Source organism: Zalophus californianus, chromosome 16 (genome assembly GCF_009762305.2).
Source record: "Zalophus californianus isolate mZalCal1 chromosome 16, mZalCal1.pri.v2, whole genome shotgun sequence".
NCBI classification, from domain to species: domain Eukaryota; kingdom Metazoa; phylum Chordata; class Mammalia; order Carnivora; family Otariidae; genus Zalophus; species Zalophus californianus.
Genome location: NC_045610.1, coordinates 46,008,397 through 46,027,327, shown reverse-complemented (window position 1 = coordinate 46,027,327; position 18,931 = coordinate 46,008,397). Strand labels below are relative to the sequence as shown.

At 37.3% G+C, this 18,931-nt stretch overlaps 1 protein-coding gene across 2 annotated transcripts in view; it reads right to left on the bottom strand.

Moving 5' to 3' along the window:
• Positions 1 to 18,931, bottom strand: part of EFCAB13 (EF-hand calcium binding domain 13) — a 314,516-nt gene that overhangs the window by 220,286 nt on the left and 75,299 nt on the right. For both annotated transcript variants that reach the window (XR_003515406.2, XM_027568521.2), the window contains exons 14-15: positions 10,156 to 10,299; positions 3,451 to 3,525 (exon numbers count right to left, since the gene is read on the bottom strand). Coding sequence is in view for 1 of the 2 variants with exons in the window: in XM_027568521.2 (XP_027424322.2) it covers positions 3,451 to 3,525; positions 10,156 to 10,299 (219 nt within the window). In the remaining variant the exon portion in view is untranslated. The remainder of the gene's footprint in view (positions 1 to 3,450; positions 3,526 to 10,155; positions 10,300 to 18,931) is intronic.

Here is an 18,931-nt window from a genome sequence, read left to right as displayed (position 1 = left end):
ATTTTGTTTTATAAAAAATTCCAATAGAATTTAATGGAAGGTTTAATGTGTGTGTGTGGGGGGGTGAAATTATCTCATCACAAATGTGTAAAAGATCACTCTGCTGCTGTATAGAGAATGGACTCTCTGGAAGATCAGGCAGTTAGGAAGAAGATTTTATTTATTTATTTGACGGAGAGAAATATAGCGAGAGAGGGAACACAAGCAAGGGGAGTGGGAGAGGGAGAAGCAGGCTTCCCACAAAGCAGGGAGCCTGATGTGGGGCTCGATCCCAGGACCCCGGGATCATGACCTGAGCGGAAGGCAGACACTTAACAACTGAGCCACCCAGGCACCCACAAGAAGAGAAAATTTTGAATAAACATATTAAATTAAAACATAAGAATGGTTGAATCATTATGCTGTACACCTGAAACTAACATAACACTGTATGTAAATGATACTTGAAGTAAAAAAACTGCTGGAGGTAAACAAGATGAAAACAAAAACTTGATGATTAGATTTAACAAAATGAGATTTAACTTTTGTAAAAAAAAAAAAGCTAGTATGGGCGGCAAGGTCAAAACCTGAATGAGTGTTTTTAGAGAACTGGCAATATAGTATTCTGATGATAGCCACATTCTCCTTCAATTTCCAACACAAAACATATTCTATACTAAGTTAAAATATCACTAAAAATAATATTTGGTAATGAACTGAATGAGGGAAGCGGTTGGTGGAGCTAAGGCCACAAGGGAAAAAAGATCAAGAATGACTCCTAACTTTGGGGGCTAAAGAACTGAATGCTAAGCTCAATAGAAAGGAAAATCATCAGATACCAGAAATGAGGAAGAAATATGATTTATGTGTGTGCCTAAGCTGATGCCATAGCAGTCAGATGGTATAATGTAGAAGTTAAGAGCCTAAGCTCCACCTGAGTTTTAATCTTAACTCTACCACAGACTAGCTATATGACTTCTTTAACCTCTATGTTGTGGTTTTCTCATCCATAAAATAAACATAATATTAGAGTTGATATGAGAATTAAATGAGTTAATAAATAAAAAGTATTTAGAACAGTATTGGCACATAGAAAGCACTCAATAAATGTGAGTACTAGTAGTAATTATTGTTATTATGTGGTACAGACAAGTCTAGAATTATAATTGAGATGCCTAATTAAAACCAGGATGCTGAAAAGTCTTCCCATCTAAAAATTATGACTAAAAACACTTTGGTCACCTTTTTAGGAATTCACGAAGAAAGCTGTTCTCTGCCTAAGGTATGAATGGGGGGAATAAATCTCCAACGATAACCTAAATCCCAAGACTATCATGTGTAAGTGTTGGGTTCCAAATCAAATTATTTAGTTAATATATAAATTCTAAACAAAGAATTAACATAAAACTGTCATAGCTAATTATCCTTATGGAAAAAAATTAAATTGGATCTCAATTTCACTCCATACTTAAAAATCAATTTCAGGTGAATTAAAGATTTAAATATGAAAAAGAAAAACTTAAAAATTTTTAGAAGAAAATATTTGGAAATATCTTAATGTCCTCAAAATAGAGACAGGTTTCTATTTTCCCTATAAAGGCAAAGTTATCTGCTAAATGTGAGAAGGGTAGAGGTTGGGGGTAGGAATGGAAGTTTGAGAGAATGGAGATTTTAAATAGTTATTTCAGAGAGTGAAAAAATAAGCTAACTCGGGAGGAACAATCCCATAATTCCTAGGCAGTGTCCAAGGGCCATCAGACATTGATGATCAAGACTTTATAGTGGCATTCTATTCAATCTGCTCAGCTGTAAAATTTTCTCTAGAAATGCTGTCAGCCACAAGGAGAAAGCAGGGTTGGGAGTTTTGTTAGCTAGGTGCAACAAAGGGGCAAGAAACCTTAGGGTATTCGAGACACACAGACCAGAGATTTTAAACTGACTAAGAAGGAAAAGTGAAAACAGGAAGAGACTGGTGGGTAAGGAGAAAGTAGAGGGGTAGATGGATGGAAGGTCCCAATGAGGTATATAAAACCAATAAGCAGTCTGATGAAGATATGAGCAAATGAAGAAAAAAGGAAAAGCATTAAACATAAATGTGCAATATTAAAAATGAGAAAGGAGGGCGCCTGGGTGGCTCAGTTGGTTAAGCGACTGCCTTCGGCTCAGGTCATGATCCTGGAGTCCCGGGATCGAGTCCCACATCGGGCTCCCTGCTCAGCGGGGAGTCTGCTTCTCCCTCTGACCCTCTTCCCTCTTGTGATCTCTGTCTCTCATTCTCTCTCTCTCAAATAAATAAATAAAATCTTTAAAAAAAAATAAAATAAAAATGAGAAAGGAAATATAACTACAGATACAAATAAGATACTATACTATACAACTCTGTGCTAATAAAATTTTTTATCTCCATGACACTGAAATTCCTCGGAAAAATGAAGTAACTAACAATGCAAATAATCTCTTCATCCAATTAATCTATTGTTTCCTTGAATAGAAAACAAATTAAATGGATTTATAAGGTAAAATAACTTACTTAAAATGTGCTATTACTCAATACTAAGAACAAAATAACAAAATGCTACTTTTAACCCCAATTTTTTTTAAGTAGCTCCACGCCCATTATGGAGCCCAGTGTGGAACGTGAACTAATGACACTGAGATCAAGACCTAAGCTGAGATCAAGAGTCAGATGCTTAATCGACTGAGCCATCTAGGTACCCCTAACCCCAATTTTTAAAGTACTAACTTCACTCCATTTAAAATATACATATATTACCTTATAGTTCTTTTTTTTTAAGAGTTTATTTATTTACTTGACAGAGAGAGACAGCGAGAGAGGGAACACAAGTAGGGGGAGTGAGAGAGGGAGAAGCAGGCTTCCCGAAGAGCAGGGAGCCCGATGCAGGGCTCAATCCCAGAACTCTGGGATCATGACCTGCGCCGAAGGCGGACTCTTAACGACTGAGTCACCCAGGCGCCCCAACCTTATATTTCTTTAGAGTGAGCTTCTGAGTGACAAAGACTGTCTTTCTCAGTTTACCGCACTCACAGCTTAACATAAAGCCTGGTACATAACAATGGCTCAATAAATGTTACTAAATAAACTGGAAGATGGAAAAAAAATACAGCTTCAAGTAGAAAATCTGCTTACTAGTACTCAACTATAGTCACTAGATGGCATCACTTCCCCAAATTGGGAAGACATTTTGGCTCCTCCCAAAATGAATTTTATATACGTGGTTCTAACTCTCTATAGTAAGTGAGATTATGATAGCTTTCAACTCATTTGCACGTGGAGGTTGTTCTGGATTTAGGGATAATTACTGGAGAAGATTAAGGCCAAACATATCAGCAGTAAGCCAGGCATTTATTTGCCTGATAAACTGTAGGATGTCTTTTGGTATATTATATTCTTCTAAAATCTGTCACACCATTTGGTCCACTAAAAGCATAAAATATGATGTTCTTACATACATAATTTTTCAGAGAAGCGTTCCGTATTGTTCATCATTATATCAATGAATTCTTTAAAATTCGCCTTTTTTGTTTCTAAAGGGAAAAGAACATTTTTTTCATTATCTTCAAGTACTAAGTTATTAAGACAAATATTGAATTATGTAAAATAAATTCTCTATTTAGGGAGTTAATATAATTATAGCCATCAGCTAATATCACTAAAAATATACGGGTATAAGAGAAAAAGCAATGCAACTTACAAGGAGAAAGTAAATGCTGAAAATTTCCAGGAAAATTAATCAAAATCCTTCTAGTTACAGTGTACAACATTTTTAATTTTAACTTACATTACCGTGACTTGGCCTTGCAACAATTCACTAAGATATGTAGGTGAAGAATTAGTATGTTATTTTACATATTTAGAAAAAAATACTTATACATGATAGATATCATGACTTTTTTCCAAGGTCACAAAAGGAAATACAAGATCAGAGATTAGAAGTAAGCTCTCTCGACTTCTGGTTTCTTCCACGTCAGGCTACCATTCACATCCTGTCTTTATTCCAGTACACTATTTAAACTATTAAACACTCTAATAGTCATTTTATACTTAGAAAATGTCTCTCCTTGATTATATATAATATCCCAATATTAGAATGAAAAAAAAATCTCTAAGAATTTTTGAAGGCCACATGAAAGGTTTTATATTAATATAATGAGCTTTTGATTACTCCTTTGCTTATCCCACTTTTTAAAAAATTCTAATTCTAATCTATGAAAGATAAGGCACAGCCTATTGTCCTATTCCCAAGATTAAATATCTTAGAAAACTTTACTTTAAGGAGCACCAAATCACTTTGTATTCTTAAACAAATATTTAGTGACTTAAAAAAAAATGAGACTTTATGCTATGGTGAGCGCTGTGAATTGTGCAAGACTGTTGAATCACAGATCTGTACCTCTGAAACAAATAATGCAATATGTTAAAAAAAAAAGAAGAAGAAGAAGATAGCAGGAGGGGAAGAATGAAAGGGGGGGAAATCGGAGGGGGAGATGAACCATGAGAGATGATGGACTCTGAAAAACAAACTGAGGGTTCTAGAGGGGAGGGGGGTGGCCAGATGGGTTAGCCTGGTGATGGGTATTAAAGAGGGCATGTTCTCAAAGGCATCCAAATCGACAAAGAGGAAGTCAAACTCTCACTCTTTGCAGATGATATGATACTTTATGTGGAAAACCCAAAAGACTCCACCCCAAAACTGCTAGAACTTATACAGGAATTCAGTCAAGTAGCAGGATATAAAATCAATGCACAGAAATCAGTGGCATTCCTATACACCAACAACAAGACAGAAGAGAGACAAATCAAGGAGTCGATCCCATTTACAATTGCACCCAAGACCATAAGATACCTAGGAATAAATTTAACCAAAGAGGCAAAGGATCTGTACTCAGAAAACTATAAAATACTCATGAAAGAAATTGAAGAAGACACAAAGAAATGGAAAAACGTTCCATGCTCATGGATCGGAAGAACAAACATTGTGAAGATGTCAATGCTACCTAGAGCAACCTACACATTCAATGCAATCCCCATCAAAATACCAACCACTTTTTTCAAAGAAATGCAACAAATAATCCTAAAATTTGTATGGAACCAGAAGAGACCCCGAATAGCCAGAGGAATATTGAAAAAGAAAAGCAAAGCTGGCGGCATCACAATTCCGGACTTCCAGCTCTATTACAAAGCTGTCATCATCAAGACAGTATGGTACTCGCACAAAAACAGACACATAGATCAATGGAACAGAATAGAGAGCCCAGAAATGGACCCTCAACTCTATGGTCAACTAATCTTTGACAAAGCAGGAAAGAATGTCCAGTGGAAAAAACACAGTCTCTTCAACAAAAGGTGTTGGAAAAATTGGACAACCACATGCAGAAGAATGAAACTGGACCATTTCCTTACACCACACACAAAAATAGACTCCAAATGGTTGAAAGACCTAAACGTGAGACAGGAGTCCATCAAAATCCTAGAGGAGAACACAGGCAGCAACCTCTTCGACCTCAGCTGCAGCAACTTCTTCCTAGAAACATCGCCAAAGGCAAGGGAAGCAAGGGCAAAAATGAACTATTGGGATTTCATCAAGATAAAAAGCTTTTGCACAGCAAAAGAAACAGTCCACAAAACCAAAAGACAACCGACAGAATGGGAGAAAATATTTGCAAATGACATATCAGATAAAGGGCTAGTATCCAAAATCTATAAAGAACTTATCAAACTCAACACCCAAAGAACAAATAATCCAATCAAGAAATGGGCAGACGACATGAAGAGACATTTTACCAAAGAAGACATTTGCACCCAAAACTTATATGTTCCTCTTAGTGAATATAAATCTTCATTAACTCTATCATTCCCCCAGAAAGGAAATGGTCCAGTTTCATTCTTCTGCATGTGGCTGTCCAATTTGCCCAACACCATTTGTTGAAGAGACTGTCTTTTTTGCCATTGGACATTCTTTCCTGCTTTGTCAAAGATAAGTTGACCATAGAGTTGAGGGTCCATTTCTGGGCTCTCTATTCTGTTCCATTGATCTATGTGTCTGTTTTTGTGCCAGTACCATACAGACACATGAAAAAGACACATGAAAAAGTGCTCAGCATCACTCGGCATCAGGGAAATCCAAATCAAAACTTCAATGAGATACCACCTCACACCAGTCAAATGGCTAAAATTAACAAGTGAGGAAATGACAGATGTTGGCGGGGATGTGGAGAAAGGGGAACCCTCTTACACTGTTGGTGGGAATGCAAGCTGGTGCAACCCTTCTGGAAAACAGTATGGAGGTTCCTCAAACAGTTGAAAATAGAGCTACCCTAAGATCCAGCAATTGCACTACTGGATATTTACCACAAAGATACAAATGTAGGGATCCGAAGGGGTATATGCACCCCAATGTTTATAGCAGCAATGTCCACAATAGCCAAACTGTGGAAAGAGCCAAGATGTCCATCGACAGATGAATGGATAAAGAAGATGTAGTATATATACACAATGGAATGTTATGCAGCCATCCAAAGGAATGAGATCTTGCCATTTGCAATGACGTGGATGGAACTGGAGGGTGTTATGCTGAGTGAAATAAGTCAATCAGAGAAAGACATGTATCATATGACCTCACTGATATGAGGAATTCTTAATCTCAGGAAACAAACTGAGTGTTGCTGGAGTGAGGGGGGTGGGAGGGATGGGGTGGCTGGGTGATAGACATTGGGGAGGGTATGTGCTATGGTGAGCGCTGTGAATTGTGCAAGACTGTTGAATCACAGATCTGTACTTCTGAAACAAATAATGCAATATATGTTAAGAAAAAAGAAAAAGAAGAAGATAGCAGGAGGGGAAGAATGAAGGGGAGTAAGTCGGAGGGGGAGACGAACCATGAGAGACGATGAGATCTCATTCCTTTGGATGGCTGCATAACATTCCATTGTATATATATACCACATCTTCTTTATCCATTCATCTGTCGATGGACATCTTGGCTCTTTCCACAGTTTGGCTATTGTGGACATTGCTGCTATAAACATTGGGGTGCACATACCCCTTCGGATCCCTACATTTGTATCTTTGTGGTAAATACCCAGTAGTGCAATTGCTGGATCTTAGGGTAGCTCTATTTTCAACTGTTTGAGGAACCTCCATACTGTTTTCCAGAAGGGTTGCACCAGCTTCCATTCCCACCAACTGAGGGTTCTAGAAGGGAGAAGGGTAGGGGGATGGGTTAGTCTGGTGATGGGTATTAAGGAGGGCACATTCTGCATGGAGCACTGGGTGTTATGCACAAACAATGAATCATGGAACACTACATCAAAACCTAATGATGTAATATATGGTGATTAACATAACAATAAAAAATTAAAGAGGGCACGTTCTGCGTGGAGCACTGGGTATTATGCACAAACAATGAATCATGGAACACTATATTAAAAACTAATGATGTAATGTATGGTGCTTAACAATAAAAATTTTTTTTAAAAATGAGACTTTAAACAATTCTGGGGGAATGATAGAGTTAATGAAGATTTATATTCACTAAGAGGAACATATAAATTTCTAAAGCAATAGATTCCCTTATTTCTGATAATGTCTATTTGATACACATATGTTTCAGCTGAACCACTGAACCCACCATCCATTTGAAGAACATTATTAATACCACTACATCTGCTTCTGGGCTTTTCCCATTCCATTCTACTGTTTCTCTACAGAGAGAGCATTGCTGAATTTTTCAAATTCACCAATCTCTTGTTTTTTTACATATAATTTTAAACAGGATAAACAAACTATTCCTTAATTTTGTTTTAGAGTTCGATAAAAATTATCAGATTGCTATAGCAATCTGAGACTTGCTTTTCTCATTCAATATATTTCTAAGAATCATCCATATAGTATATTGTTTTCACTAATGTATACACAGTTAGTATTCCATTATGCACCAATGGCAAATACCACAACTTATTTATACATTCTATCAGTGATCATGTTGTTTCTTTTCTATTTTTTCTTTTTTTTTTGTTTGCTATTAAGATCAGTGCCGTCATGAACATTCTTAAACATGTCTCCTTGTACATCAGTGCAAGAGATTTTCTGAGATCTATAGCTAAATGTGGATTTTCTAAGTCATGAAGTATGAAAGCCATTCAAAATACTACATAATGTTTTTCAAAGTTCTTTTACCACTTTTGCCTTATTTACCAACAATTAAATTAACAGACTTCTTAATTTTTGCCAGTGTAGTGGGTATAAAAAGATATTTCATTGTGACCTAAATTTTGCATTTCCCTAATTACTAATGATGTTGAGAGTCTTTTCATATGATTATTAGCAACTTGTGTTCCTTCATCTGGCAATGGCTGTTCTTGTAATTTAGTCATTTTTCTATTGGTTTGTTAATTTATAGGGGTTCCCTCTATATTCTCCAAAATGATCTTTCACTGTTATGAGTATTGCAAATAATCTTCACTCCATTTGTGGCTTGTATTTTCATTCTGTTTGTATTATCTTTTAATAAAGAAAAGTCTTTAATTTAATGTAGTCAAATTTATCAATCTTTTTTTTTCTGGTTAGTGATTTTGTCTCTTAAAAATAATCCTTCCTAACTGTAAGTCAGAAAAATTTTCTTCTCTTTTTCTAAAACTTTTACTGTTCACGTCTGGAAATTATTACTGAATATGATACATAGACAGGGATCTGATTTCATTTTTTGCATTTGAATAATTAATTATTCCAGCGCCATTTATTAAATGGTGTTTTTCCCCCCTGCAATCATTATATATGACTATGTGATCATTATATATCCCAGCCACCTTATGTTTCCATATATGTGTGTGGATATGTTTGGAAGTTTCTTATCCTGTTTCTATCAGTCAATTTCTCTATCCCTGTGCCATTCTCACACTTACTATAATTTTATAATGAGTTTTGACATCCAGGAGAGCAAGTTCCCTCCAACACCACTCACACACCCCTAGACACATGTTTTTTTTTTTCCTCAAGAGTGTTTTAGCTATTCTTGGCCTTTATAATAATAATACGAGAATTAAATCATCAAAAAAAGTCAAGGTTTTAACAGAACTGCTTTGGATAAATAAATTAATTAGAATTGACTGTCTTGGGTCTCTGAATCCATGAATATGGGATATATTCCCATTTATTTAGATATTCTAAAATGTCTTAAAGTCTTATCATTTTCTTTACATAGGTCTTACATATCTTATATTTGTTCCTACTTTTTTTACTTTTTTTTTTACTTTTTATTATGGAAAATTTTAAAATATACACAAAATAAAAAGTATATTGTAATAAAAGCTCATTTACTCTCCCTCTAGCTGCAAGTATTATCAATTCATGGCCATTCGCATTTCACCTATAACCCCACACATTTGTCTACCTCATTACCACCCATCCCCTTTAGAAAAGTTGTTGCTTATTTTAAGAAAAAAGAAAAAGAAGAAGATAGCAGGAGAGGAAGAATGAAGGGGAGTAAGTCAGAGGGGGAGACGAACCATGAGAGATGATGGACTCTGAAAAACAAACTGAGGGTTCTAGAGGGGAGGAGGGTAGGGGGATGGGTTAGCCTGGTGATGGGTATTAAAGAGGGCACATTCTGCATGGAGCACTGGCTGTTATGAACAAACAATGAATCATGGAACACTACATCAAAAACAAATGATGTAATATATGGTGATTAACATAACAATAAAAAATTTTAAAAAAAGTTGTTGCTAAGTTATAAGGGTGAAACTAGTCAAAGTTAGTTATTTATAACTATAATAAAGTTAGCTAGTTATAAGGGTCAATAATAGTACCTTCATTATGAATTGTGGGCTTTGACATAATACAGTGTCCTTTGTCCCATTTAAGGCCTTTTGTCCTGATCTCTACCTTGTCAGAAAGGAAAATCAGAAATCCTTCTTTTTGTGTGCATGTTTGCCTATAGGAAAAAAAAAGTCTGAATGATGATTATTACTGGTTATTTCTGGGTAATGGGATTTTGTGTGTTTTGTTGTACTTTTGAGTATTTTTCTGTATTGATTTAATTTTAAATGATCTTTATTCTAATAAAAATAATAAAGTCATTATTCTGAAGAGAAAAAATAGCAAATGACCTTCTTTCATATGTGTAAACCCATTTTTCCTGAAAATATATCACTTACCATTAGCTTCAGTCAACTCTGTGATCTTCTCAAATTCTGGCTTAGAAAGGTAAACTCCAAAATCCTGAAGACAAGTATTCAGATCCTCATAATCCATATTTTCATCTTTAATTTTATCAATGGCTTTAATGATATCAGTCAACACTGAAAATAAAGCAGTATGCTATTAAGTATTAAATATAAGTCAAAAAGAAAACACCAATAGTAAGATGAATTTCAGTTCTGACACTAAGTTAACAAACAAGAACTTTAGAAATGTTATGTATAAAAAAAATTACCAGAATCCTTAATAATACTGAAAACCAACAAGGTACAAAATCAGAGCCAAAAATATATTTTATTTTGCTATAGTCTCTTTATTTAAGGAAGTGCCAATTTAACTGCAGTTTAAATGCATAGGAAGAAAAATATTATACAATTTCCTCATTTAATTCTCTAACAATTTAAAATTTCCTAGCAGTCTGTTTCTCAGTAGCAGAAACAGAAGTAGAAAACCCTCAATCCCAAATGATGAATTGGGGTAAGGTTTCGTAGCAATACATGGCTCAGTCTTTGGTAAATTTATCTTAGTTTATCTTTTGTATATATAAATATTATTACTCAGAAATAACTATCCTACATGTCTTTTTATAATACTTTGGAATATATGCTTCACAAATTTGGGCAGTATTCCATTCATTAAACTTAAACAGACAAATTTTTACTACAATGAAAACTTTCTTAAAATAACTTGCAAATATATAGAATTATTAAAGGGGTTGATAGACATGCATGCATGTGTGTGTGTGTGTGTGTGTGTGTGTGTGTGTGTGTAAACTTTGGAACAACTTAAACTCAAATAGACTTCCTCTAATAGAAGATTAGGATAGGTAAAGTGAGGAAGTTGGGCAGTGGAGGGCATTAAAGCCATTATCAGGAGTTAATCAACTTTAGGCAGTCGCTAGAAATCATTATGGATTGCTAAAAAAAGAAACGATCATCAAAATGATGTCTGAATTAGATGATTTTTTTTTATGTTTTTTTTTCTTTTGGGAGAATTTTCTTTTAATTTTTTATTGTTATGTTAACCACCATACATTACATCATTAGTTTTTGATGTAGTGTTCCATGATTCATTATTTGTGCATAACACCCAGTGCTCCACGCAGAATGTGCCCTCTTTAATACCCATCACCAGGCTAACCCATCCCACTACCCCCTCCCCTCTAGAAGCCCCAGTCCGTTTCTCAGAGTCCATCGTCTCTCATGGTTCATCTCCCCCTCCTATTTACCCCCCTTCATTCTTCCCCTCCTGCTATCTTCTTTTTTTTTTTCTTAACATATACTGCATTATTTGGTTCAGAGGTACAGATCTGTGATTCAACAGTCTTGCACAATTCACAGTGCTCACCATAGCACATACCCTCCCCAATGTCTATCACCCACCCACCCCATCTCTCCCACCCCCCCACCACTCCAGCAACACTCAGTTCGTTTCCTGAGATTAAGAATTCCTCATATCAGTGAGGTCATATGATACATGTCTTTCTCTGATTGACTTATTTCACTCAGCATAACACCCTCCAGTTCCATCCATGTCATTGCAAATGGCAAGATCTCATTCCTTTGGATGGCTGCATAATACTCCATTGTGTATATATCTTCTTTATCTTCTTCCACATCTTCTTTATCCATTCATTTGTTGATGGACATCTTGGCTCTTTCCACAGTTTGGCTATTGTGGACATTGCTGCTATAAACATTGGGGTGCACGTACTCCTTCGGATCCCTACATTTGTATCTTTGTGGTAAATACCCAGTAGTGCAATTGCTGGGTTGTAGGGTAGCTCTATTTTCAACTGTTTGAGGAACCTCCATACTGTTTTCTGGAGTGGTTGCACCAGCTTGCATTCCCACCAACAGTGTAGGAGGGTTCCCCTTTCTCCGCATCCCCGCCAACATCTGCCATTTCCTGACTTGTTAATTTTAGCCATTCTGACTGGCTGAATTAGATGATTCTTAAAAAGATTATTCTTATATATAAATATGTACAACAAGATACATGTTCCTATCTCGTAAAAGGAATTTTTAGGTGAAAGAAATTCTCATTTAAAAGTAAACAGCTGATGAGTGACATAAGCAAGATGGTTGAGTAGGAAGTCTTGGACCCTTCTTCCCACAAACACACTAATTCAGCAGAAATTCAAAATAAATTCCCTTTGTGAGAAACTAGAAACTAACTGAAAGGCTCTTACACCCTAAGAGAAGGTAAAACCAGACGCAGTGAAGCTGGTAGGAAGATCTGGGACAAGCTCCCACAAAAGCTGGAGACCCTGACCCCAGTGCAGCACCATATGATCCAGAAGAGCTCCCAGCTTCACCCAAGGAAAAGGAGCCATTGGTTCACACATCCACCAGTCCAACTTTTCCAAAAGGCCTCCCCAGAAGATTTGCTCTTGTCTTGCCAGTCTTGGAGCTCTGATGATTCTAGCACAGCCTAGTTGTTTAGATAGAATAAAGGTGGTGGCTTGGGCTGGTAGATGCCAGTGATCCTCCCCTCTGCTGAGCAGAGTAGATTAAAAATCCCAGCTCTTAGTTTCCCCCTGGAAAGGGAAAGAGATTATCCATGCATCCAGCACTGCAGCTTTTCAAGAACAAGCATGTGTCTTGTCAGTCCTGGAGCCTGGAGAAGAAAAAAGTCCATAGAGGCACAGAGAATATCTGGCTGGATTCACTGGCGAGGGTCTTCTCCTGTACAAGGCCAGTATGTGAAGACTGAGAAAGCAGCATGCTTTGTCTATTGCACAGACACCAACACACAAAGTCCAAATGGAAATTTCATAACTAAAAAATACAATAACTGAAATAAAAAGCTCAGTGGATCAACTCGAGTTGAACGGAGGAATGAAAGGAAAGAATCAATGAACTGAAAGACAGCAATGAAAATCACCCAATGAACAACACTGAGAAAATTGACCAAAAAAAATGAACCATTTCAAGGACCTGTAGGAATAAAAAAACAATCTAATGGGGCACCTGGGTGGCTCAGTCAGTTAAGCATGTGACTTTGGCTCAGGTCATGATCTCAGGGTCCTGGGATCAAGCCCCACATTGTCGTTGGGCTCCCTGCTCAGCCAGGAGTCTGCTTATCCCTCTACCTCTGCCCCAACACCCTGCTCATGCTCCCACTCACTCACCCGCTGTCTCTCAAAAAAAAAAAAAAAAAAATCTAACATTTGTGTCCCAAAAGAAGGGAAAGGGACCATGGTTAAAAAGGTACTCAAAGAAATAATGCCGGAACATTCCCAAATTTTTAGCAAGAAACACTAGCCTATAGATGAAAAAAGTGAACCTCAAACAGGATAAATCCCAAGAAATCCATGTCAAGAAACATCATAATTAAACGTCTAAAAACTAAAGACAAGGGAAAAAACCTTGAAAGCATCCAAGGAAAAACACTGTAGGGAAAGAAAACCAGTCTGAATGACAGGATTTATATCAGAAACAGTTGAAGCTGGAATAAAGTTGCACAATATTTTTCAAGTACTGAAAGGAAGTACTGTCAACCTAAGATGACATACTCAGAAAAAAATATTCAGGCGTGAAGAGGAAACCAAGATGTTCTCAGATGAAGGAAAACTAAGAGAATTTGTTGCCAGTAGACCTATGAATAGCTAAGGAAAGTGAAAAAAGTGAAGGAAGTCAGGCACAAAAGACCACGTTATATGATTTTGTTTATATTAAATGTAAAAAAAAGAAGCAAATTTATAGAGACAGAAAGTAGATAAGTGGGGCGCCTAGGTGGTTCAGTCGGTTAAGCACCTGCCTTCGGCTTCCGACGGGATCTCAGGGTCCTGGGATCGAGACAACGCACCCCTCTTCCCCCACTGCCCCGTGGGGCTCCCTACTCAGCAGGGAGTCTGCTTCTCCCTCTCCCTTTGCCCCTCCCCACTCCCGCCCCGCTGATGCTTGTTCTCTGTCTCTCAAATAAATAAAATCTTAAAAAAAAAAAAGTAGCTAAGTGGTTGTCTGGGGATGTAGGTAGAGATTTAACTGCAAATGGGCAGGAGAGAATTTTAGGAATGATGGAAATGTTATAAAACTGGATTGTGTCCACTTCTGGTCCAATTTCCAAGTAACTGAATGCAGGAACTCAAAAGAGGTATTTGCATACCCACATTCACAGCAGCGCCAGGCACAACTGCCAAGAGGTAGAAGTAACACAACTGTCTATTAATGAATGAAAGGACAAACTAAATATGGTATACACATGCAATAGAATATTAGTTAGCATAAAAAGGGAAGGAAATTCTGACATACACTACAACACAGATGAATCTTGAGCGTATTATGATAAGTGAAATAAGCCATTCACAAAAAGACAAATACTGTATGATTCCACTCAAACATCTGTGTGGGCAAATTCACAGAAACACAAAGTAGAATGATGGCTGCCAGAAGCTGGAGGGGCAGGGATGGGTAGTTGTTGTTTAATGGGTACAGAATTTCAGTTTTGCAAGATGAAAAAATTCTGGAGATCGGTGGTACAAGAGTGTGAATACATTTAACCCTAACATTATTGAATTATACACTTACAAATGGTTAAAATGTAATTTTTGTTATGTGTTAAATACCACAGTTAAAAATAAAATTTAAAAATAGTATAATGGGGGGCGACTGGGTGGCTCAGTCGTTAAACATCTGCCTTCGGCTCAGGTCACAATCCCAGGATCCTGGGATCAGTCCCATATCCGGCTCCCTGCTCTGCAGGAAGCCTGCTTCTCCCTCTCCCACTCCCCCTGCTTGTGTTCCCTCTCCCACTGTCTCTTTCTCTGTCAAAAGATAAATAAAATCTTTTTAAAAAAATAAATAAATAAAAATAAAAATAGTATAATGGGGAAAGGGTGGGGCGGGGGGGAGGGTAGTTAGTTGTGACCAAGACATTACTTCAAAAAACAGCAATGAAACATTGACTGAGTTGGTGAAAAAATGATTGCACGGTGAAGCATTCAAAAAATTGATTTGCTATTAGTGTCTTCAAGAAATCCAGACACTTAAGCACTTACATTCATCAGAAAGGACAAATGATAATGTAGCTTTTAACATGAGACTTTTTATCTAAGTATAAGAGAAAATCTTTTCCTTTGGATTAATTTTTCCTTATCTGAGAAATCTTTTGGGAAGAGACAAAAAGCTTATCTTTCTTCTTTAGCATATGAATAAATAAAAGGAAATAAAAACAGCAAGGCTTATTATCTTCATTTCTTTTAATCTTGCTGAAAAATATTTAATTATTTGTATAAAAAATAAAATCATTGCAAGCAAAAATTTTAAAACTCGTTTGTGGTAATGGTTGTAGGACTCTGTAAATTTCATAAAAATTGCGTGGGTGAATGACCAAGTGGGATTTATCCCCGGGCTGCAAGGTCGTTCAACATCCGCAAATCAATCAACGTGATACAATACATTAACAAAAGAAAGAACAAGAATCATAGGATCCTCTCAATAGATGCAGAAAAAGCATTTGACAAAGTACAGCATCCTTTCTTGATCAAAACTCTTCAGAGTATAGGGATAGAGGGTACATACCTCAATATCATAAAAGCCATCTATGAAAAACCTACAGCAAATATCATTCTCAATGGGGAAAAGCTGAGAGCTTTCCCCCTAAGGTGGGGAACGTATCAGGGACGTCCACTATCACCACTGCTATTCAACATGGTATTAGAAGTCCTAGCCACAGCAATCAGACAACAAAAAGAAAGCAAAGGCATCCAAATCGGCAATGAAGAAGTCAAACTCTCACTCTTTGCAGATGATATGATACTGTATGTGGAAAACCCAAAAGACTCCACCCCAAAACTGCTAGAACTCAAACAGGAATTCAGTAAAGGGGCAGGATATAAAATCAATGCACAGAAATCAGTGGCATTCCTATACACCAAAACAAGACAGAAGAGAGACAAATTAAGGAGTCGATCCCATTTACAATTGCACCAAAACCATAAGATACCTAGGAATAAATTTAACCAAAGAGGCAAAGGATCTGTACTCAGAAAACTATAAAATACTCAGGAAAGAAATTGAGGAAGACACAAAGAAATGGAAAAACGTTCCATGCTCATGGATTGGAAGAACAAACATTGTGAAGATGTCAATGCTACCTAGAACAACCTACACATTCAATGCAATCCCCATCAAAATACCAACCACTTTTTTCAAAGAAATGCAACAAATAATCCTAAAATTTGTATGGAACCAGAAGAGACCCCGAATAGCCAGAGGAATATTGATAAAGAAAAGCAAAGCTGGCGTTATCACAATTCCGGACTTCAAGCTCTATTACAAAGCTGTCATCATCAAGACAGAATGGTACTGGCACAAAAACAGACACATAGATCAATGGAACAGAATAGAGAGCCCAGAAATGGACCCTCAACTCTAAGGTCAACTAATCTTTGACAAAGCAGGAAAGAATGTCCAATGGTAAAAAGACAGTCTCTTCAACAAAAGGTGTTGGGAAAATTGGACAGCCATATGCAGAAGAATGAAACTGGACCATTTCCTTACACCACACACAAAAATAGACTCCAAATGGTTGAAAGACCTAAACGTGAGACAGGAGTCCATCAAAATCCTAGAGGAGAACACAGGCAGCAACCTCTTCGACCTCAGCCGCAGCAACTTCTTCCTAGAAACATCACCAAAGGCAAGGGAAGCAAGGGCAAAAATGAACTATTGGGATTTCATCAAGATAAAAAGCTTTTGCACAGCAAAAGAAACAGTCCACAAAACCAAAAGACAACCGACAGAATGGGAGAAAATATTTGCAAATGACATATCAGATAAAGAGCTAGTATCCAAAATCTATAAAGAACTTATCAAACTCAATACCCAAAGAACAAATAATCCACTCAAGAAATGGGCAGACGACATGAACAGACATTTTTCCAAAGAAGACATCCAAATGGCTGACAGACACATGAAAAAGTGCTCAACATCGCCCGGCATCAGGGAAATCCAAATCAAAACCTCAATGAGATATCACCTCACACCAGTCAGAATGGCTAAAATTAACAAGTCAGGAAACGACAGATGTTGGCGGGGATGCGGAGAAAGGGGAACCCTCCTACACTGTCGGTGGGAATGCAAGCTGGTGCAACCACTCTGGAAAACTGTATGGAGGTTCCTCAAACAGTTGAAAATAGAGCTACCCTACGATACAGCAATTGCACTACTGGGTATTTACCACAAAGCTACAAATGTAGGGATCCGAAGGGGTCCGTGCACCGCAATGTTTATAGCAGCAATGTCCACAATAGCCAAACTGTGGAAAGAGCCAAGATGTCCATCGACAGATGAATGGATAAAGAAGATGTGGTATATATACACAATGGAATATTATGCAGCCATCCAAAGGAATGAGATCTTGCCATTTGCAACGACGTGGATGGAACTGGAGGGTGTTATGCTGAGTGAAATAAGTCAATCAGAGAAAGACATGTATCATATGACCTCACTGATATGAGGAATTCTTAATCTCAGGAAACAAACTGAGGGTTGCTGGAGTGGTGGGGGGTGGGAGGGATGGGGTGGCTGGGTAACAGACATTGGGGAGGGTATGTGCTATGGTGAGCGCTGTGAATTGTGCAAGACTGTTGAATCACAGTTCTGTACTTCTGAAACAATAATGCAACATATGTTAAGAAAAAAGAAAAAGAAGAAGATAGCAGGAGGGGAAGAATGAAGGGGAGTAAGTCGGAGGGGGAGACGAACCATGAGAGACGATGGACTCTGAAAAACAAACTGAGGGTTCTAGAGGGGAAGAGGGTGGGGGGGTGGGTTAGTCTGGTGATGGGTATTAAGGAGGGCATGTTTTGCGTGGAGCACTGGGTGTTATGCACAAACAATGAATCATGGAACACTACATCAAGAACTAATGATGTAATGTATGGTGATTAACATAACAATAAAAAAATTTTTAAAAGATGTGGTATATATACACAATGGAATATTATGCAGTGATCCAAAGGAATGAGATCTTGCCACAGGCAACAACGTGGATGGAACTGGAGGGTGTTATGCTGAGTGAAATAAGTCAATCAGAGAAAGACATGCATCATATGACCTCAGTGATATGAGGAATTCTTAATCTCAGGAAACAAACTGAGGGTTGCTGGAGTGGTGGGGGGGTGGGAGGGATGGGGTGGCTGGGTGATAGACATTGGGGAGGGTATGTGCTATGGTGAGCGCTGTGAATTGTGCAAGACTGTTGAATCACAGATCTGTACCTCTGAAACAAATAATGCAATATATGTTAAGAAAAAAAAAAAGAAGAAGATAGCAGGAGGGGAAGAAAAAAAAATTGGATGGGTGAATTTTACGTATGTAAATTGTACATCAATAGAACTATTTTTAGAAATGCTCTAAAACAAAGACAAATCAAACTAGTATTTCATTCAAACAAATTCCTTATAAAAAATTAAAAATCAGGAACACCTGGGTGACTCAGTTGGTTAAACATCTGCCTTTGCCTTGGGTCATGATCCCAGGGTCCTGGGATGGAGCCCTGCATTGGATTACTAGCTCAGCGGGTAGCCTGCTTCTCCCTCTGCCTGTCACTCCCCCTGCTTGTGCTGTCCCTCTCTCTGTCTCTCTCTCACAAATAAAATCTTTAAAAAAATTAAAAATCAAATCATGCATCAATTGCTAAGAATGAAGCTAAGTACCTATTTCATCTCCTCATTACCTTACTATTACTGTACATTTATGTATTACAGTTTTTAAAATCCACTTA